Genomic DNA, 20,766 nt, shown 5'->3' with positions numbered 1-20,766 from the left:
TCTCCACTCCCGGCTCTGGCCGGGACTTCGGCTCAGACTCTCTTCCCTCCCGGGGACGGCTCTCGCGCCCTGCTCTCCGCTTGCTCCCCAGTTCTGGCGCATGGAGACCCCAAAGGTCCAAGAAGGGCTAGAGGCATCCCGCGAGTTGAACTCCGCTCGCAGCCGCCAAGGCGTAGCCAGGGCCCCGAAGCACCTGTGGCGGCAGCCCCGGCGCCCCATCCGCATCCAGCAGCGCTTCCACTCAGACCCGGACAAGTCTGTGGGCCGCAGGGAGCGGGACTCGAGCCTGAGGCCAGCTCTCGAAAAGTCGCGGCGCTCCTGGCCCACCTCCTTCCACAGGCGGTAGGTGGGCGGGGGCAGGGCGGCGCGCAGGGCCTGGCGGGAGTAGGGGAGGGTCTTTGCTTTTTCAGGAGCGGGGGTCTCTGCCTCGTGGCTGCGGCCGGCGCTTTAGAGGAAAAGGCTGTTTTACGCGGAGGTGGAGCTGGGGGGCGGTGGTGTCATGATTGCTTATGATGTGTGTGACACCGTGCTGCTGCGTCCGAGTATGTGTGGGTCTGAGCAGTTACGACTCAGTGTGTGCTCCGCTGACTGGGTCTCTGTGGGTGACAGGGCGTTCGGGTGTGTGTATACCAGTTATGTATGCGCTTGTATACCAGTTGTGTGCCTGCTTGAGTGTTTCCCCTTGTGGTGCCCGTGTGTGTTTGTGGCTGGGTGTGTCCAGTTGGGTGTCCAAGGGTCCTCCAGATCCTGGATTGTCCTCAGGTGTTTGTGGGGTTTGTGGTCACAGAAAACATTTGAGGGGAGCTTGGGCTAGATATACTAGAGTGCCAGGGTCAGCTGTCTGCTGTGCTGGAGGGAGGAGCCTCCTCTGTTGCATATCCTGCCACACACACACACACACACACTCCCCCCCGCGCACACGCGCGCGCACACACACACACACATGTCCTCTGCCATCAGAGGAAAGCCTCTTGGGGAGCCTGAGCACAGGATGTTTCTTCCAATGTGAGAATGAGGTGGAGAAGAGGGGAGTAGAGGTGTGTAGGGGGCTGCTCCTGATTCATATAACCTGAGAGAGATTCATATAACCAGAATAAGACAAAGACAGAAGAGAAACACAGAGAAACAGGGGACTTGGAGGGGCCAGAGAGGTCTCAGCACCACCAAGGAGCAGGGTCCTCCTTGGATGGGTGTGTGTGTATGTGTGTGAGTGTGTGTGTGTGCTCACTTCTGTCAGACTCTATGCAACACCCTGGACTACATGTAGCCACCAGGCTTCTCTGTCCATGGGATTTCACAGGCAAGAATACAGGAGCGAGTTGCCATTTCCTCCTCCAGGGGATCTTCCCCACCCAGGGATTGAACCTGTGTCTCCTGTATCTCCTACATTGACAGGCTGATTCTTTACCACTGTGCCACTTGGGAAGCCCTTGGATGGGAGAGGGAGCTAAATCAGGCCAGACCTAGAGCTCTGGGTTTGAGGCCAGGCTAGGTGACCTTGAATGAGTCATTTTCTTCTCTAGCATGCTTGCTTAGTCATTCAGTCATATCTGATTCTTTGTGTCCCTGTGGACTGTAGCCTGCCAGGCTCCTCTGTCCATGGAATTTTTCAGGCAAGAGTACTGGAGTGGGTTACCATTTCCTCCTCTAGGGGATCTTCCCAAACCAGTGATCAAACCCATGTCTCCTGTGTCTCCTACATTGCAGGTGGGTTCCCTACCTGCTGAGCTATTGGGGAAGCCTATCCTCTCTGGGCTTTTCTCCTATTAATACTTTGGTCCATGGACCTCCCAGGGCTACTGATTTCTTGGTCAACAAGCCTGGCCTAACACCCCAGGCTGGCCCTCCAGCAGTGTTGATTGGTGTTTGGGGCAGCGGGGCCCCACGACCTGTAGGGTTGGGGCTTCCCCAGGTGGCCCAGCAGGCCCCTTGCCCCCACCCTCTGACCCTTAGTTCCCCACTCCTCCCTCCCGGTGACTCATGATTTTCCATCTTCCAGAAGGAACAAATGGAAACTAGGTTTGGGCCCATCTCGGGGGAGAACCACGTGGCCCTGGAAGGCAGGAGTGGTGGGTTGTGTTCCTGTGAGTGTGTGTGTGTTCTGCTTGTGTGTATATGTGCACATATGGTGGGAGAGGCTCAGTCCTCAGGGAAGCTAGGTTCAAGGCCCATGTTCTGCCCACTTCCAAGCAAGTGGTGGTGCTTCCCTGAGTCTCAGTGTCATTAGCGAAATGCAAACACAAAAACTCACAGGTTTTGAATTTTGTCAAGAACATTCTGTGCCAGAGCATAGGCCTCAGGGTGGCTTGCCTCCCCACCACCCCAGGTGGATCACAAAAGTCTGGGAGGGTCTGAGTATCTTGTTCAGCAAACATTTATTTAGCAGCTATTGTGTGCCACATCCTGGACTGGGGCACAGGCCAAGGGCAAGAGGGCACTCATAGGCTAATTGTAGAGGCAGACATACCAGCTGGAGACCATACAGAGTGATCTATACTGTGATGGAATGAGATCAGGGTGCTGTAGGGCCCAGAGGAGGCTTCTGACCCAGCAGCTGGGGCCAGAAGGTGAGGAAGGACCACTTGGAAGAAGTGACCTCTAAGCTTAGCCTGAAGGATAAAGTGAAGTCCGCTGAGGAGTGTAGAGAAGGGTGTGCCAAGAAGGAATAGAAAGTGTAAAGCCTCAGACTCAAGAAGACCAGATGTGTGAGGAGCCGAACACAGACCAATGTGGCTGGAGGGTGGGAGGGGAGGTTCTCTAATAATTTCTCAAGCATTCATTGAGTACCTACTAAGTGCTGGCCATGGAGGGCACAAGTGGGAACGAGGCAGACCTGGTCCTTCCCTCAAGGGGCTGGTGGGTGAAAGTGAAAGTCGCTCAATTGTGTCTGACTCTTTGTGACCCTGTGGACTGTGGCCCGCCAGGCTCCTCTGTCCATAGGATTCTCTAGGCAAGAATACTGGAGTGGGTAGCCATTCCCTTCCCCAGGAGATCTTCCCAACCCAGGGATTGAACCCAGATCTCCTGCATTGCAGGTGGATTCTTTACTGTCTGAACCACCAGGGAAGCCCAAGAAAACTGGAGTGGGTAGCCTATCCCTTCTCAGGGGATCTTCCCGACCCAGGGATCGAAGCGGGGTCTCCCACATTGCAGGTGGATTCTTTACCAGCTAAGCTACCTGGGAAGCTTTGGTGGGTGAGGCAGACACAGATCAAATAATCAGGACATTACATAGGAAATTGTACCAATAAGAGGAGGGTGCTCTGAGGATATTCATTTATTTAGCTGGTCAGGGAGGGCTTCCTGCAGAGGGCAATGCTTCAACTGTGACCTAAAAACCAAAACAGTTAGCAGGGGAGGAGGCTTCCGGTGAGGGCATGGGATAGGAATGAGCCTGGATGCTTCCAAAAAAACAGCAAGGAGAGGGAGATGATGAGCCTAGAGCAGAGTGAGCCAAGAGGAGGAAGCTGGGGAGACAGGCAGGGGTTAGGCTACACAAGGCTGCCAGGGAGGTGCGGATTCAGAAGTGAGGACAATGGGGAGCCACGGGAGGATCTGGAGCAGAGGAGAGTGAGATCTTACCCCTTGAGCACTTGCACGTGGGACTCAGCCTCCACTCTCCTCTCTCTCTAGATTCTTCAGGGAGAAGGGCAAGTCATCACTTCTCTCCAGACCCAGGTGTATTTGTACGGAAAACAGGGTAACAGCACGCACCTCCTGTCTCACTAGCGCCACCTAGTGGCAGAGGAGATAAGTGCTTGCCCAAGGAAGAGGCTCACTCAAGTAGGGGAAATGGAGACATTGATGTGTCAAGGGCGCTAGAGACTGCTGGTCACCTTCCCAGGTCATATAGCATGCAGAGACAAAGTTAGGGTGAGACAAAGTCATGTCAGCACCTCCTTTGGCCTCTGCCCTCCTGGGTGAAGCTTGGAGTCTCGCAAGGTCAGCAGGCCAGGCTTTGAATGCCGAGTCTTGGCTCTGCAGCTGTTTCTCCATCCAAAAAGCAATTGATAACAGTAAAAGCATTACTGATAGAACTGGTCATAAAATATTTAAAGTTGAATCTATTAATGAAACATTAACATTAAAACTATCGATAAAGCATTAATGTCAGAGTAGCATCTGGGACTACACAGGCGATGGAGCTCACTTCAGTTCAGTTGCTCAGTCCAACTCTTTGCGACCCCATGGACTGCAGCACGTGAGGTTTCCCTGTCCATCACCAACTCTTGGAGCTTACTCAAACTCAGGGGATGGAGCTAGTTAAGCATTAAGTTGGGAGAGGCTGGGGAGCCTGCCAACCCAGGGTTGAGTGACTTCAGGCAATGAGCACCCTTCTCCGTGCCTCAATTTCCCCATCCACAAAATGAGAATACTAGTCCCCACTTTATAGAGCTGCTCTGAAAAGCAAATGACTTTTACATGCACAGCCCTTGGCTCGGCACCAGAAGAGCAAGAAATGCTCAGTTTGTACCCACGTGTTTAGTCTTAACCTTCCATTTTGTGTCTGTGAACTCAGGAAAGGGACTGAATCTCTTTGCGCCTCAGTGTCTCCTTGGGGCCACGAGAGCATCCTGAGCCCCTCCCACAGGGCTGGGGGTGGTGTCAAGACTCCTTGGCCCCAACCCCAGTCTCTCCACTAGGCTGAGCCCGGCGGCCTTTATCCCCTGGGGACTAGCTATAATTAGGTCCAGTCACAGCAGCTACAGATGGTATTTTTGTCTTGGGGACAGAGAGTCTGATTCCCACCAGGTGTCCGGTTGCAGGGCCCTGGTGACAGAAGGGGGTTCCTAGCCAGACCCTTGAGACTCTGTCCTCCTAGGCCCCAGCGTGACTCCTCTGTGGGCCTCCAGTTTCTCATCTAAACAGCAGGGACCATAGTATGATCGAGATGTCAGGGGAGGGTCAGGGTCTCCCCACTGAAGCCTGATCTCCTGAAATAATATCTCACACCCCCCCAAGACTGCCAGAAACCTGGGTGGCATTTGTCTGGGCACCCCCAAACTGGTGAAGTCCCCTGGAGCAAGGCTCAGGCAGGGGGGGCTGTTATCACACAGCAGGACACAGTCAAGTGCAGAGCTCCTGTGGAGCCTCAGCAAGGAGGCCCAGTCTCCTTGCACCTTGGTGACTTCTGTCACCAGCAGCTGGGTGTTCTGGGTCTCACCTCCAGGCATGACACTCTCTGAGACTTGGTTTTGTTTTCTGAAGAATGAGGCAGGACCATCTGACCCCAGCAATTCAGGGTAAGCCAGCTGGTACAGACTCTTGAATGCCCCCCATCTCTGGCACTAGGGGCAAAGCTTCCCTTTTTGAGGGTCCTTCTAGGGGTGGGCTGTGGCAGCTGAAGCTACACAGGGCAGAAGTCTTGGCAGGAGTAGAGTGCGGATGTTTGTCCAGCGGAGACAGCAGGAGAGGGGGAAGGATCCAGAGACAGGGACTGGAGAATGTCAGAGCAGGTGGAGGTCACGTGGGGGCTTGTGGAGGGGGACAGAAAGAGGGGGGGAGACTTGCAGTGAAGACTTGAGTCTGTTTCCACCTTTTTCCAAGCCTCAGTCTCTCCACCCGACAAAAGACTCAAGGATTGTAGTTCCTGAGCAGGCTCTTGGTGGCTCTGGCCTCAATTTCTCCATCTGGAAAACGGGCAGAGGCGGATTGAAAGTACTATGTGGAATCTGGGCAGCCCCTCGGCATACTCGGAGACTCCGTGATAGTGGAGGGCACTTCCTTTTCTGACTTCCGTATCTCTCTTTTCAGCCCAGCAAGCTACACCTCTGGGGAACATGCTGACAGAGGGAAGTGGTGTAAGATGCAGTTTCTGGGCTCCCCCAAAGAAGGGAAGCAGAGAGCCTCATCTAGCTCAGTGCCTCAGTTTCCCCATGTGTCCCCGTGGGGGTCCCTGAGCGGGTCCCGCGGCGAAGGCGGGGCGAGGCGCCTTGGGTTCGCTCCCCGCCGGGCCCCGCCCCCATGGCTGTCCAGAAAAGGTCCCGCGCAGCCAGTGCTGCGTCCAGCCTCCACGCGGTCTTGGCGATGCAGGGTGCCCCTGCTCCCGCCCCGGCCCCTGGGCCGAGCTCCCCTCGGGGCTCCCCACGCGGCTCCCCCGGGCTCTTCAGGAAGCTCCTGGTGAACCAGAGGATTCGCCTGCAGCGGCGCTTCACCGTGGCCCATCCGCTGTGGTGAGGCGAGACAGGGCCTCGCAGGGGTCATCGGAACCGCCGGGCTGGAGGTGGGAGGGGCAGAGTCAAGGACAGCGGGAGCCAGGTTGGAGGGTCAGGGCATAAAACCTCTGCTCCTTTGCCCTTTTTCCGGGGTTATCTCTCCGCCCCTGCTCTTTGTCTCTTTTAGTTGATGACTGCCTCTCTCTCTCCATCTGTTTCCCTCCACCCACCGCCTGGATACATGCCCAGGGGACCAGCCGTCTGTCCGTCTCCAGCTGAGTGCCCTGGAGCAGGACGGGCTGAGGCTCACGTCTCCTTCTGACCCTTGCCAACCCGGGGCGGGAGGGCTGAACGTCCAGGCAGTGAAGGATGAGGGTCACTCCCCGCCTTGGTGTGCCCGGGCCATCCGCCCCGGTGCCAACAACGGGGTGGCCTGGTGGCCTCACACTAAGCCCTCGGTATCCTCGGAGGAAGATGTGATTTGATGGAGGCCTTTGAGGCAGGGTGTTGGCGATGTAAGAGGGCTTGTTGCTGTCCCAGGCTGAGAGCTGACAGGCGCGGAGCGCCACTTCTGCGCAGCCCCACTTAGTTACCTCCTTCAAAGACTCGTCCCACCGCTTTGGGTTTAAATTCCGGCCCTTCAAGAAGCCACTGTAACATCGTGGGTTGCGAGGCAGAGGCTGGGGTTGGAGGTGGGGCTGGTGGGCGCCGACTGGGTCTGGTACCTTGCGCTTGGTTCGCGCGGCTTTAGCACTCAATTTGGTAACTTGGCACCTGGAGGCTGAGAGACTAAAGGTCCTTCTCCAAGGTCACACGGCCAATGACATCTGGGGTGTGTGTGGGGGCAGTCGTGACGGTGGTCCCTGATGGCACCATTTCAGGCCAGAGTGGGGTTCCGGGTTCGGGAGAACCCCCACTCCCCCCCCCCGCCCCGGTGCACCAGCCGCCTGAGAAGAGGGGTCCCAGCCGAGGGTTTGGGAGTGCGCACAAAGGCATCCAGGACGTCAAGGGTGTGAGGCTGGAAAAGGGCGGGTCTCTCCGAAGCCCCTGTGCCTCAGTTTACCTGTCTAACCGATGGACGGACGCGCCGTTCCCACAGTCCGTGCGACTTTCTCCCCGCCGCCCGCGTCATGGAACCACGGCTTGACCCCGCCGCTCTCGGCTAAGTTTAGAGCAGAAAGAAAAACAGCGTCGTCCGCAGCGAGAAAACCCCGGCTCAGCCCTAACTCGCCGCACTCGCTTTTGGATTCGAACCCAGCACCCTGTGACCTCTCCTGGCCTCAGTTTCCCTATTTATCTACAGTTGCGCCTTTTCCAGAACTTTTGGGGAGAGGGGAGGGAGGGGTAGGTGGTAGCCATTCCCGGGCCTCCCCCTCGAATCGCAGGTTTAGGGTATCCACCACCAGTACCCCGCCCCCAAGAGTCTCCACCAGTCACTCCGCCAGCTCCAAGGCCGGGGAAGCGCAAGGAAGCCCCGCCCCTCCGGGTGACGTCACGAGGCGGGAATTCAGAAGCTCTGGGAGTAGGGACTTCTGCGAGAGCCCAACTCGAACGGACCGAGAGCGATCGGACACAGCCGAACACCCGAATGGGGCCGGACTAAACCGAATGTGCCTGACGTGGCTTGAGCGCCACCCCGACTTGCTCGAAAACCTCGTGCGGCCGGACACAGCCGAACATGCCCGAAAACTTCCGAACATACCCGAGTGCAGTCGGAGGTAGCCAAATTCGGCTGAACTCACCCGACCGAACTCTGCGGGAAGAGGCCCAATCCTGTAAGACCAGACCCTCAGAGAGCCCAGATTCTTGGGCTTTCCGGGTGGCTCAGACGGTAAAGAATCTGTCCGCAATGCGGGAGACCTGGGTTCGATCCCTGGGTTGGCCTGGGTTGGGAAAACCCGCTAGAGGAGGGCATGGCAACCCATTCCAGTATTCTTGCCTGGAGAATCCCATGCGCAGAGGAGGCTGGCAGGCCCCCGTCCATGGCGTCGCAAAGAGTGGGACACGACTGAGAGTGGGACACGACTGAGCGACTAAACACAGCAAAGCACACTGACCGAACTCAGAGGGAAGAGGCCCAATTCTGTATGACCAGACCCAACTTAGTCAAATTCGACTGAGTCGGGCAGAATCCTGCCGAATTCCTGACCCGCAACTCGGTCTGAACCGAATTCCCTGCTCAGAGTCTTCCTTCTGGCAGGCCCCGATCCCAGCCCGCGCGGACTTGGATGGGATGACCTGGCAGGGGACCAGGTGGACACCGGACCTTGGCAAGGAGCCCTTTGTCTAGGGGCGTCCCCCAGGGTCTTCCTGTCTCCGCCTTTCCTGCCTACTCTCTTCTCTGTGACCCACTTGCAGCCCCTCTCCCTGGTTGCACACTCCTGGCCTCACACTTCTGTTCTAGCCCCACGGCCCCTGCCATTCTTTCTCTGACCTCTGACTCCAAGTGGGAGAGGCCTAAATCCTCCTTACTTCGTCAGAGTGTGGCTGGAGGGAGAGATGGGGCTAAGAGATAGGGGGATGGGGTTGGGGATTGCCTTGAACAGGGGAGGATCATGCCCTGGGTAAAGGGTACAGCCTGTGCAAAGGCCTGAAGGAAGAGGAGAACAGACAAAGCATTCAGGCCAAAAATAAAGCTGAGGAACTGGGGCACTGAGGATGGGGCTGAGTGAGCTGGAGGCGAAGTTGATGAGATGGCTGCTACTGCTGCTAAGTCGCTTCAGTCGTGTCCGACTCTGTGACCCCATGGACTGCAGCCTACCAGGCTTCTCCGTCCATGGGATTCTCCAGGCAAGAACACTGGAGTGGGTTGCCATTTCCTTCTCCAATGCATGAAAGTGGAAAGTGAAAGTGAAGTCGCTCAGTCGTGTCCGACTCTTAGCGACCCCATGGACTGCAGCCTACCAGGCTCCTCCATCCATGGGATTTTCTGGGCATGGGGGCAGGGCTATATTATGGTTTAGGGTGAGGACTGGAGCTGGGGTAAAGGACAGGCGGTTCAGGGCATAGCCAAGGACAGCTGAGGGTGGGGCCTCTCCTGGCTGTGGGGGGCCTTCCAGTGTGCCCCATCTAGGCAAAACCCAGGTGCCCTCCTGAGAGGAAAGCCCAGGAAGTAATTTCCAGTCTCCATGCACTTACCCTTAGTAATCTGGGTAAGTTACGGGCGCCCTGTCGCCCTCCTCAGGCGTTGGGTTGTAACTCCCTAAAAGTGTGCTGGGGATGAAGTCTGCATGCGTGCTAAGTTGCTTGAGTTGTGTTCTACTCTGCGACCCTATGAACTGTAGCCCGCCAGGCTCCTCTGTCCTCTGTCCATAGGATTCTCCATACTGGAGTGGGTTGCCATGTCCTACCCAAAGGGGTCTTCCCAACCCAGGGACCAAATCCATGTCTATTAAGTCTCCTGCATTGGCAGGCGGGTTCTTTACCACTAGCGCCACTTGGGAAGCCTGGATGTAGTCTACGATACCCATACTAGAAACAGAGTGGTTGATGTCCACAGAAAAGCTGTGACCCACGGTCACACAGCCACTTAGAGACAAATCCAAAACTCACGTGCTGGAGTCCAGATTAGTGCCAGTGGAAAAGACTCTGGGGTTCAGAGGCAGAGATGGAGGCGTGAGGGGCACTGTGTCCCTTAGTGGGGGTATGACTGTAACAGATGGACAAGCTGCAGGCTATTCCTGCCCTGCCCTGGGGAGGCATTGAGAAAATGGATTTAGACTATGATGTGGCATCCATATGCCAGGACCCTCGGCTCTGACTATGTCTCCTTTGCCTTCAGCTTGGACCTGGAAAATGGGCTCTCGTGTGGGAGAAGCATCCTGGACCCTCAGGCTGGATCTGGCTTTGGCCAGATCGTCCAAGCACCTGCCCAGCACAGTCAGAGGCGGGAGTCCTTCCTGTACCGCTCAGACAGTGACTATGAACTCTCATCCAAAACCATGTCTCGGAACTCCTCCGTGGCCAGCGACCTGTGAGTTTGAGGCTGGTGGAATAACACCTCCTCTTACTTTCTTCTTTCCTTTATTCCTCCATTTCACACACCTCCTTCAGGTGACCATTTGAGCTGGGCTTTGAAGTATACATAGCAGTTTGCCAGACAACTCACTTACTCAATTGAGCAGGATGACAATGCTAACTCGTGATTCTTTATGCTTGACTCCAGGTTGGGGTTGGGTGGTAATCCAGAAAGTCAATTAACAGAACAGGTTGGGGTTGGGTGGTAATCCAGAAAGTCAATTAACAGCAACCCAACAAAGTCCTTGATTTGAGCTTCCTAGTAGCCATCATTTCCTGCCTCTACTAAAACCCCTGTTGTCCCTGGTACTCAGATTCTCCATTTGTGAGATGGGGATAAAGTGAGTGATTGGTCAGAGGGGCTACGGTGGCCTTCAGAGAAGCGTCGGGTGAGGGGAGACGAGGGACTTCCAGGAAGACACTCCAAGGACGTGCTCAGCTGAGGGCACAGTGTGGGTAAAAGCTGGAAGATGGAAGTTTGGGAGGGCTCCTCCTGACTGCCCTTCCATGTCCCGTCTCCCCACAGACACGGAGAAGACCTGATTGTGACGCCCTTTGCCCAGGTGAGTGCCCACCTCTTCCTTCCGTCGTGTGCAAAGGAGGCAGAGCCGACCCCTCCTTTCCAACGCTCACCACCCCCTCTCCCGGCAGGTCCTAGCCAGTCTGCGGACAGTTCGAAGCAACGTTGCGGCCCTTGCCCGCTTGCAAGATCGCGGGGCAGCCAAGTACGCAGGGGGCGGGGCGGGGCGGGGCCTGGCAAAGAGGGGCGGGTTCAAAAGACGAGGTGGGCCAAGGAGAGGTGGGCCAAGGAGAGTTGGGCGTGGGCGGAAGGGGTGCCCCTGTCAACTCGCCGGGGTGGGCAGGGGGGAGTAGCGTAGGAGGGGCGGGGCCTGGAGGTCTTGGGGGCGGGCCCTATGGGTGAGGCAGGCCACTCCTGAGCCTACTATACTGCAGGCAGGCGTGCGTCTGTAACACCCCATCTGGCAGCCAGCCCCCTCCACCAAAAGGTAATGTGCCTACTCCTATCCCCTCCTTCCACTGTGGGACAGCTGTGAACTTCCTCTCTGTGGTGACCTCTCCAGTCCATGAATCTTTAAGCTGTGCTAATTCTAAGCCCTCTTCCCCCAAACACCCTTGGGGATGGAGAGAGCCGGGGGTCCTGAGTGGCCTCATTGGGAAGAGCTGCAGGGTCCAGATTCAGAGACGGGGGCAGGAGGGGCGCGGGGTTCCCGAGTGGGGGGTGGGGCAGACCCCTGATCAACTTGGCCCCCAGAAGACACTGGGCAGAAGCTGGCTTTGGAGACACTGGACGAGCTGGACTGGTGTCTGGATCAGCTGGAGACTTTGCAGACGCGGCACTCAGTGGGGGAGATGGCCTCCAACAAGGTGAGGGAGGCCAGATAACTGCGACCCCTTGCTTCTGTCCACAGGGCCCCATCCTCACTGTCCTCATCTTCCTCTGCAGTTCAAGCGGATGCTGAACCGGGAGCTGACTCACCTGTCTGAAACCAGCCGCTCGGGGAATCAAGTGTCCGAGTACATATCCCAGACCTTCCTGGGTGAGCTATGGTGGGTCACTGCCTAGGCCAGATTGCAGAGATAGGAAGAGGGAAGAGAAAGAAAGCCTTCTACTGCAGAGTCCAACTGAGGAAGATAGAACCAGACACAGACACCTCCAGCCCTATGGGGTAAGGCTGGACCAGAGGGAGGAAGAGGAGGATCTTCCAGGAGGAGGGGGACATTAAAGTTAGGGTTTTGAAGCATGAGTAGAAGTTTGCCAAGGAGGAGCTAGCAGGAACCACGCAGCCGGGTCTCCAGTTTGGGAGATGGAAAGGACATTTGGCTTTCCAGAAAAAATGCTACGCTCCAGATGCCCAGAGGCCATGTCCAGCAGAAGGGGTTACTGAGATAGACCTTGAACAGAGGGGAAGGGTAGCTACAGGCCAGACAGGACTTTACTCTGAGATCACTTTGATTCTGGTAAAAGGCAATAAGCTGATCTCAAGGCTTGGCAAGGTCCAGTGCCTGAAGCCAAGCAGACTAACGCTAGCAGACGAACTGACTTCTCTGAGTCCTACCCTGCCCCACCTGCAGAGCAGCAGACTGAGGTGGAGTTACCCAGGGCGACCCCTGCGGAGCCCCCGAGGCCCGTGTCCCAGATCAGCAGCCTGCGTGGACTTCCCCACAGTTCCAGTCTTTCCACAGCCACCATCCCACGCTTTGGGGTCCAGACGGATCAGGAGGGGCAGCTGGCCAAGGTGGGTTTCCAGTGGGAATGCTGAAACCCAGGTTTGGCTGCATGCTCTGTATGGACACCCTGTCTTGGCCCTCAGTTTGCCCACCTGTATACTGACGAGGTGGGCTTCATGGTAGGACCTGAGGCTGGGGATGGGGGTCAAGGCTCCAGAATCTGTGGAAGCTGGGCTGGAGTTAAGCTACAGTCCTTCACATTTTAGGAACTGGAAGACACCAGCAAGTGGGGGCTTGATGTGTTCAAGGTGGCAGAGCTAAGTGGGAACCGGCCTCTCACAGCTATCATGTTCAGCATCTTTCAGGTACCTCCCCTGCCTGTGGCTTCTGATACCCTGTGTCTCCTCCTCTTCTTCCTACCTCAGGACTTCAGGGGATGCATAATCCTCACATCCTCCCTAACATGTCTGAATAGGGTCATTTGCGTAGGGGCATTGAAGGATGGATAGGAGTTCATTAGGTTTAACAGTTCATTGCTGACTATCAACAAAACTCAGCCTTGGGCCAGGCCTGAAGAGACCCAGTCTGGAGGGAACAACTGTGCGGTCAGAGATGAGAAAGAGGGGAAGGACAGAGACCAAGGGAATTCAGAGGGAAAGCAGGGGAGGCATCCTGGAAGAGGGGGCGCTTGAGAGCTGGCTAGGGATTCAGAAGGAGAGGCGGCACAGGAATAGTGCGTGCTGCCACCCAGAGGCCGAGGCCCTGACTAGGGGCCTGTGATGGACCAGGAACGGGACCTGCTCAAGACATTTCAGATCCCAGCAGACACGCTTGCCACCTACCTACTGATGCTGGAGGGCCACTACCACAACGATGTGGCCTACCACAACAGCCTACATGCTGCTGACGTGGCCCAGTCCACACACGTGCTTCTCGCCACACCTGCGCTCGAGGTAGGGCCCTGGGGCTGCGGGCAGCTCTGGTGGGTGCCGGGCACCTCTGGTGGGTGCTGGGCACAGAGGCCCTGTCCCTCACCTCATATGCTCCATGCCCACTCAGGCCGTGTTCACAGACCTGGAAGTCCTGGCTGCCATCTTTGCAAGTGCCATCCACGACGTGGACCATCCAGGGGTCTCCAATCAGTTTCTCATTAACACCAGTGAGTTAGGGAGCTGGGCCCTGCCACCGCCTGTCAATCAAGTGATGTTAGGTTGTCCCATCCCTGCTCTGAAACAGCTGCCACAATCTTCTCTCCCTTAGGTGCTCGGAGCAGGCCTAGATATCCAGCAGATACCCAGTAAATGAGAGAATAATAAATGTGGCAGAGCTGATGTGAGCCGGCTGAGATTCTAAAGTTTAGGATACTGTAGGAGGTGTAAGCAATGGTTAGGTACCTCTTATATTTTGATACATCTCTGGAGAGCTGGAAATAAAGAGTGGAGCCCTGACTCAGTAGTTCATTCAACCAGCACTCAGCACTCTCTCCTGCCATGCCAAGTCTCCAAGGAGTCAGCAGTCTCAAGGAGGCAGAGCTGAACACAGATGCCCCCAGCTCTGAAAAACCAGATCAGGGCCATGGGGAGAGACAGGGTCCTAGAAGGCTTTCTAGAGGAAGGGGGCATTAAAGTTGGGGCTTCAATGCATGAGTAGGAGTTTGCCAAGACTTTACAGAACCAGCCTTTGGGTGGAGTGGGTTGGGTGTGCGGGTCTTGAGACTCTCCACCTCCCCCACAGACTCAGAGCTTGCACTTATGTACAATGATGCCTCCGTGCTGGAGAACCACCACCTAGCTGTGGGCTTCAAGCTGCTGCAAGCAGAGAACTGTGACATCTTTCAGAACCTCAGCACCAAGCAGCGGCTGAGCCTGCGCAAGATGGTCATTGACATAGTGAGATCACAGTGATGGATGGGAGGGTGATTTTGGCATGGCTGGGGGTTCAGTTGGATGAGGGCATCTCCCCATTCTGAGCCTGAGCTTCCTGGTTTTGTACAATGAGACGATGACTGTCCAAGCCTTGGGTGGGACTTGGTTAGGCTAATCAAGTCTTCGATGCAATTCACGTGCAAACTGTGTGGAAACTCTTTCTGGGAAACTCTTTCCCAGAAGCTTTTCTTTCTAGGATTTCAGGTGCAGCTTTATCTGCATTTGATATTTTTCAAGTTGGGAGACACCAGTACATTTTGTGATCTTTTGTCTCAAGTCATTTATGTAACTAGCATTTATTGAGCATCTACTGTGTGCTTGCCCTTTGGCAGTGACCATTAGAATTCTTACCTTCATGAGACTTACACTCTGTGGGGGAGATGGACACATAGGCAGAGCCATGATGGGGGACCTGTAGACAGACCCTGTGATAGAGAGGTGCTCAGCGTGGGAGGACTTCCCCAAGAGGGAACACTGAAGCCAGGGCCTGCAGAGTGCAGAAGATCATGGGATGGGGAGGAGTGTTTCCAGCAGAGGGAACAGCATGTAGGGAGGGCTCAGAGGAAACCAAGGCTCCAAGTAAAGAATAACTAAAAGTTTGGTAAGGGAGAGTGGGAGCTTTGGGCAGTAGGCACCCCCAGCAGAAGCATCATTTGGGCCAGATGGGAGGTTTGGGGAGAAGATTTGAGACTTCTGTCTGATTCTCAGAGAAACCTGTGGGTCATTCCTGGGCTGGGCCTGTAGGGGTACAGCTAAGTAATTTTTAAACAGTAGTGTTCAAGGCTGAACTTCCCTTCTAATGGCTGAAAACATCCCTCCCAGCCACACAGCAGCCACAGAGAAGTTTGGGGAGCACCAAGTACAGCTGTGACTCCCACAGCCCTCTGGATAAATCCCCCACTCCCCCCGAGGCCCTCCCCACTCTTATCACCCTCACTTGCTCCTCTGTTGCTCCTGCACTCATTTGTCCAGGCACAACTGTCTCCTCTGTGTAGCCTCAGAGCCTTTGCACTGGCTGTGTCATCAGTGGGGTCTCTCTACTGCCCTCAGGCACACTCATCTCAGCCCCTAGGTTTAATCTCCTTCCTCCATGCCCTGTCCCACTGTGGGATGCACCCCACAAGTCCAGCAACCTTGGAGAAGGGACTATTGACTCAGCCTCTTTGTGAGCTGGTTTTGCAATGAATCTTGTCACATGCCCCCATTTCTCAGGTGAGGACACTGAGGCTCAGAGGATTGAAGAACCAAGTGGGTCCAGCATCTGCAAGGTGGGGAATGGGGATGGGGCAGGCATTATCTTCATACCTGTCATCTTCCCTCGCCTGCCTCCAGGTGCTGGCCACGGACATGTCCAAACACATGAACCTCCTGGCTGACCTCAAGACCATGGTGGAGACCAAGAAGGTGACAAGTCTTGGAGTCTTGCTGCTAGACAACTATTCTGACCGCATCCAGGTGTGTGGCTGGGCAGCCCTGGGCCGATTTCCACAGCTCTCCTTTAGCTCCATGGATGAAGTGCTGACTGAATGCCCAACTTGAAGAAACAGAGGCACCTATGGTCATGCGCCTTTGTCTTAGCCGCCTCTTCCCCTCCCTGGCCTCAGCTTCCCCACCTGTAAGATGGGTGTGTCCATGGCACTGGCCTTTTTAGGGCAGGTACCAGGCCTGGGGGTGGCCTGGCCTGAGCCCTCCCGACTCTCAATCTCACTAGGTCTTACAAAGCCTCGTGCACTGCGCTGACCTCAGCAACCCCACCAAGCCGCTACCACTCTACCGCCAGTGGACAGACCGTATCATGGCCGAGTTCTTCCAGCAGGGCGACTCTGAACGGGAATCAGGCCTGGACATCAGCCCCATGTGTGATAAGCACACAGCTTCAGTGGAGAAGTCCCAGGTCTGAGAGTGACTGATTTGAGCTGCTGGGCATTGGGGAGAGGGGAGAGAAAGGAGTGGCCGAGCTGACCCTATGATTCCTGGCTTGACCCCAGCCTGGCAAATGAGGCAGTGTGGCCTAAGGGTCTGCCCTGGGCTGGCTCTGATGTGTCTTGGGATATATTCCCTCTGGGATGCTTTAAGAGAGATCTGCACTTACTCGTGGAGTTTGGAAATGCTTGTTCTGGGTGACGTGGAGTATTTTAGAAGGGGTCCCAATCTGGGGGCACATTCATCAGCCCTGAGGACTCAGGAGTCAGGGCTAAGGTGGATGGAAAGACTTAGGTGTTGGAGAAGCCTAGAAGGGGCAGGGGAGGTGTCCTAGAGGAGGGGTTTTTTGAAGAGGGTTTTGAAGGATGAATAGGAGTTAGGAAATGGCATTCCAGGCAGAGGGGAACAACCTGGGCAAAGGCCTGCCTGGACTGGGCTTAGGTTCCACAGTGACTCACCATTCAGCAACCTCTACCCCTCAACTTTGTATTACCCACAGGTGGGTTTCATTGACTATATTGCCCATCCACTGTGGGAGACATGGGCTGACCTGGTACACCCAGATGCACAGGACCTGTTGGACACTCTGGAGGACAACCGCGAGTGGTACCAGAGCAAGATCCCACGCAGCCCTGAGGACCCCACCAGCCCCAAGCAGGGTAGCCCTGACAGATTTCAGTTTCAGCTCCCTCTGGAGGAGGCAGAAGAAGAGGAGGAAGAAGAGGAGGAAGCATTGGATGGGGAGGCCTCAAAGTCACCTGGCACTGAGCTCCTATCCTCTGAGGCCAGCCCAGACCCTGGGGCCCCACACCTGGATTACCAGAGGACTGTGGGCAAGCCCTGCACGGACCATGAGGGCAATGCAGTGGCTGAGCCTTTGGGCACCTAATGGCCCCTGATGGGTGGGTGGACTTTCCAGGAAGAGGTCCCAGGCGGCCCCTGCTTTGCCTCCCCAGGGAGACAACTGGGCTTTTTGCTACAGGCAGGTCTCAGGGTTGAATCGGAGGCACCTGACTGGGGTCCACTCTGACCCTGGGATCAGCTGAGAGAGCTCTCCAAGGAGCTGGGCTGGTGAGGGGGCAGCCTCTTCCAGGGCCCTTGTGTTCTCCCCTCCTGGACTTCCACCCGTGGTGTAGAAAGGGAGTGTCTGCCAGGCACCTTTGTCCATCTTGTCCAGTGGTCACTCTTGAGCCACTCCGTCACTTTATTCTTTCATGCTTTATCAGATATTTACTGGGCACGTACTGTGTGCCAGGCCTGTGCCTGTTAGGTGCCTCTGGGGTACCACTGCACGAGGAGATGGGGAATCAGTCTCGAGGAGATGACCCCTCCCTTAGACACCTCCTCTAAGTCTACCAGGCAGGCAGCTCATTGAAAGAGAACAAGAATTTGAATGGGGAAGTTCTCAGCACCAAACTTCATCTGGACCCAATTCTGGCTCTGGAGTTCTGGTGGTGATGGGGGGGTGATGGTAGGGGCCAAGGAAGAGAGGGCTCTGTGTCAGGAACTGTCTCTGAACGTTGATTTAGCCGTCACTGCTTGTGCCCTGGATGTTGCTTTAAGTTACTGTGGTTTCTGTCTTCAGGTCTAAGGATCCTGGTTCTCCCTGGCCCCAGGGCCTCCTGCTGGCTCCCTCATATGCTCTCCGTTTTCTAGAACAGTAACAAAAGCACAGAATTCTCCTTCAAGGAAGGTTCTCTCCATCTTCTGGTTCTGAGGCTGTCTAGACTCCCCGTAGGGAAAAGGAGACCTTTGACACTTTCTTGTGAGTCATCACCCCTTCTGGGCTTCAGTTTCCCCTCTATGGCCTGATCCTGGTACTTGGGTAAACAATGGTTGGAGGGTGATGTGTGTGACCTCCCTGAAATATCTTAGAAATATGGGGCATTTGCTTGGATTAAAATAAACTGTATCACACAGAATTAGTACCGTGCCCGTTTCACGAATGGGGAAACAGGAGCGGAGAGTCTGTCCTGTGGTCTCAGGGCTCAAGGCCATGCTGCTGGACTCCAGACGTTAGCCAGCGGCGCCCCCTGGTGGCAGGAGGCGCGAGGGGAGGCGGGGAGAATTCGGGGGTCCTCGCCTTGCAGGAAGTCTCTCCGAGCCCGGCTAAGTGGAGTTCATCCTGAGGGTTGCGGGCGTGGGGGAGAGCAGGTGGGTGGCTCTGTGCTCGTCTCAGATTCAGTTTTCACTTCCGGAGTCCTCAGTATTCCCCATCCCCCGTCCCCCCACCCCGCTACCCTCCCTCCCTGTGTGTCTGAAGATTTATACATGACAGAAGTCATTACAGACCAGCCTCTGGCTTCATTCCTAAATAATTTCATTAATAATTCCATTCCATTGATAATTCATCGTCATCACAATTAATCATCTAACTTCACTGAGGGAGAATTAAAGGGCATCTGGATCATGAACTTGGTACATTTCCTTCCAGGCTTTTAAAAGGCAGAGATTTATGGGATTTTTTATTTATAATTTTTTTTATCCTTTCCCCTTTACCTGCAAGTAATACATGGTCACTGTAGAGAATTTGCAAATAATGGAAACATGTAAGGATGAAAATAAAATTCTGCTGTAACATCACCCCTAGATCATCTGCCTTCAGCACTTCACCTTATTTCTGTTTTCTTCTCCCCCTCATTCATAAGAACATTCATATGTTCTCCTTCAATTTGGGCCACAGCTTTTCCTTCCTCTCCTCCTTACTGTGAACAGTATGCATGCTGGCTTTTCATACCCCAAGCACAGTGCCACCTCAGGCTCTTTGCACATGCTGTGCCTGCCACCTGGAATACTTCTGTGCCTCATCCTCACCCTTTGGGTCTCAGCTCAGCATCCCCTCCTCCAGGAAGTCCTTCCTGACTCTCCCACTCCCACTCCAGGCTGGCAATAGTAGAAGCTCTCTGGGATTCTTTGCTTTGTTTCTACCACCCTCTCCAGACTGAGATCTTCAGACTCCTTCAGAGACTGACTTTGACAGCTTCAACAAATCTCTTAACCTTCCTGAGCCTTTGTCATTTCACAGGTAGAATGGGCTTGCTTTGTGCCTGTGTGTGTGCTAAGTCGCTTTAGTTATATCTGACTCTTTGTGATTCTGTGGACTGTAGCCTGCCAGGCTCCTCTGTCCATGGGATTCTCCAGGCAAGAAAACGGGAGAGGGTTGCCAAGCCCTTCTCCAGGGGATCTTCTCGACCCAGGGATTGAACCGCGTCTGTTATGTCTCCTGCATTGGCGGGAGGGCTCTTTACCACTAGTGCCCTCTTCTTTCCGTTTCACAGAAGTAGGAACTGAGGCTCACAGAGAGGGGGAGGAAGAAGTCACCCGCATGCTCCAGGTCCCCCATTTTCTCCCGTTTAGGGTCTTTCCTGAGGGGCACACTCTCTGCCTTTGTGGCCCACCCTAGACCCAAAGGGAAGGAGAAGTTCTTTAGGGCCCCTGGGAACTTTCAGGCCTTGACTCTAGGACCTGTTTGCCCTCTGTTTAGGGAGAAAATATTGCCTGGCCCCCCCTTACAGAGATGAAGAGGGGTGTCCCTTGAGCTTATTTAGTGAGTTCCGGCCTCAAGGCCTTTGCACTTGCTGTTCCCTCTGTTAGAGCGCTGTCCCCCCAATTCTCCCAGTGGCCAGATCCTTTCCCTCCTTAAGATTCCTGCTCAAATGTCACTTCCTCGGAGAGGCCTTCCCTAACCTCAGTGGCCAAAGTCACCCTCCCTTCAACCCTTCATTGATTCATTGATCCATTCATATCATACCATCACAGGGCGCCTACTGTGTCTACACAGTAGGCGTAGGTGCTAAGGACACCAATCCCTGACTCAGAGCTCACAGCTGGCTATTGAATAAATGAGTTAGCATGACACTTCTAATGGGATGTGTCGGGAAGGAGAAATACATGACATGATAGGAAGTGACGGGGTGAAAGCAGAGCTTCCAGAGGGAGGTGGGTGTTGATTGGAGACCTGAAGATGAGAGAGCCAGGCACAGGGAGAGCTAGGGAGACAGCTCAGGCAGAGGAAACAGCAGGTGCAAAGGCCCTGAGGCAAGATTGCATCTGGAACCTAGAATATGGAGTGACTCACCAGAGGAGAAAGATGAGTTAGTGGGGAGGCAGTGGGGTGGGATCTGAGAGGGTTTGGAGCCCTTCTCCCAGCGCCCCCCACCCCCGGCTATGTCTCCCTGGCCATATAGGACACCTCCCCTGAAGTCTGTAGCTTGCACCTCCGATTCAACCATCCCTAACTCCAGATCCTTTTTCTGATTCTTAGCAATAAAGTCCTTCCATTATTTTTACTTTAAAATACCAAATACCTTTGGGCAGAAGCTGGTGCACATTGTTGTGAGCTTTTACCCTTTGGGGAAAAAATAAATGGGTATCGCCGACTTTCGCCTGAACATGCATCCGGGAGGTCAGGGAGCCTCGCAAACTCGCATGCCTTCACCTCCACCAGGGCAACGCCTGGAGCCCCCACTCCCCACCCCAAAGCGGAAACTCGACTGCTGGTCTTCCAGTGGGGCGAGTTGGAGGTGGATTTATATTTTAAAAATTTTCTCAATTCA

The 20,766-nt window shown here is 55.0% G+C and overlaps 1 protein-coding gene and 1 long non-coding RNA gene across 3 annotated transcripts; one reads left to right on the top strand and one right to left on the bottom strand.

Annotated features, from left to right (window-relative positions):
- Positions 1–3,259: 3,259 nt before the first annotated feature.
- On the bottom strand, positions 3,260–7,560 carry LOC138988489 (uncharacterized). The gene is made up of 2 exons (XR_011464728.1): positions 7,219–7,560; positions 3,260–6,217 (listed from the first exon to the last, which is right to left on the bottom strand). It is a non-coding gene; the product is annotated as an uncharacterized lncRNA (long non-coding RNA).
- Positions 6,007–20,761, top strand: PDE4C (phosphodiesterase 4C). Of its 2 annotated transcripts, none has more exons than XM_070373319.1 (15): positions 6,007–6,173; positions 9,937–10,128; positions 10,699–10,735; positions 10,824–10,897; positions 11,127–11,179; positions 11,446–11,558; positions 11,638–11,731; positions 12,267–12,430; positions 12,629–12,727; positions 13,151–13,315; positions 13,422–13,521; positions 14,097–14,251; positions 15,620–15,742; positions 15,999–16,181; positions 16,710–20,761. In XM_070373319.1, exons 1-15 carry the CDS (start codon positions 6,028–6,030, stop codon positions 17,097–17,099), a joined length of 2,088 nt encoding a protein of 695 aa, XP_070229420.1. In that variant the 5' UTR covers positions 6,007–6,027; the 3' UTR covers positions 17,100–20,761. The 2 variants fall into 2 exon arrangements, with proteins under 2 accessions (XP_070229420.1, XP_005911970.2); XM_005911908.3 differs by having other exon boundaries at positions 6,016–6,173; positions 11,449–11,558.
- Positions 20,762–20,766: the final 5 nt, after the last annotated feature.

This window comes from Bos mutus, chromosome 7 (genome assembly GCF_027580195.1).
Source record: "Bos mutus isolate GX-2022 chromosome 7, NWIPB_WYAK_1.1, whole genome shotgun sequence".
NCBI classification, from domain to species: Eukaryota; Metazoa; Chordata; class Mammalia; order Artiodactyla; family Bovidae; genus Bos; species Bos mutus.
Note: the sequence above shows the minus strand (reverse complement) of the source record. Positions and strands in the feature narration are given on the sequence as shown.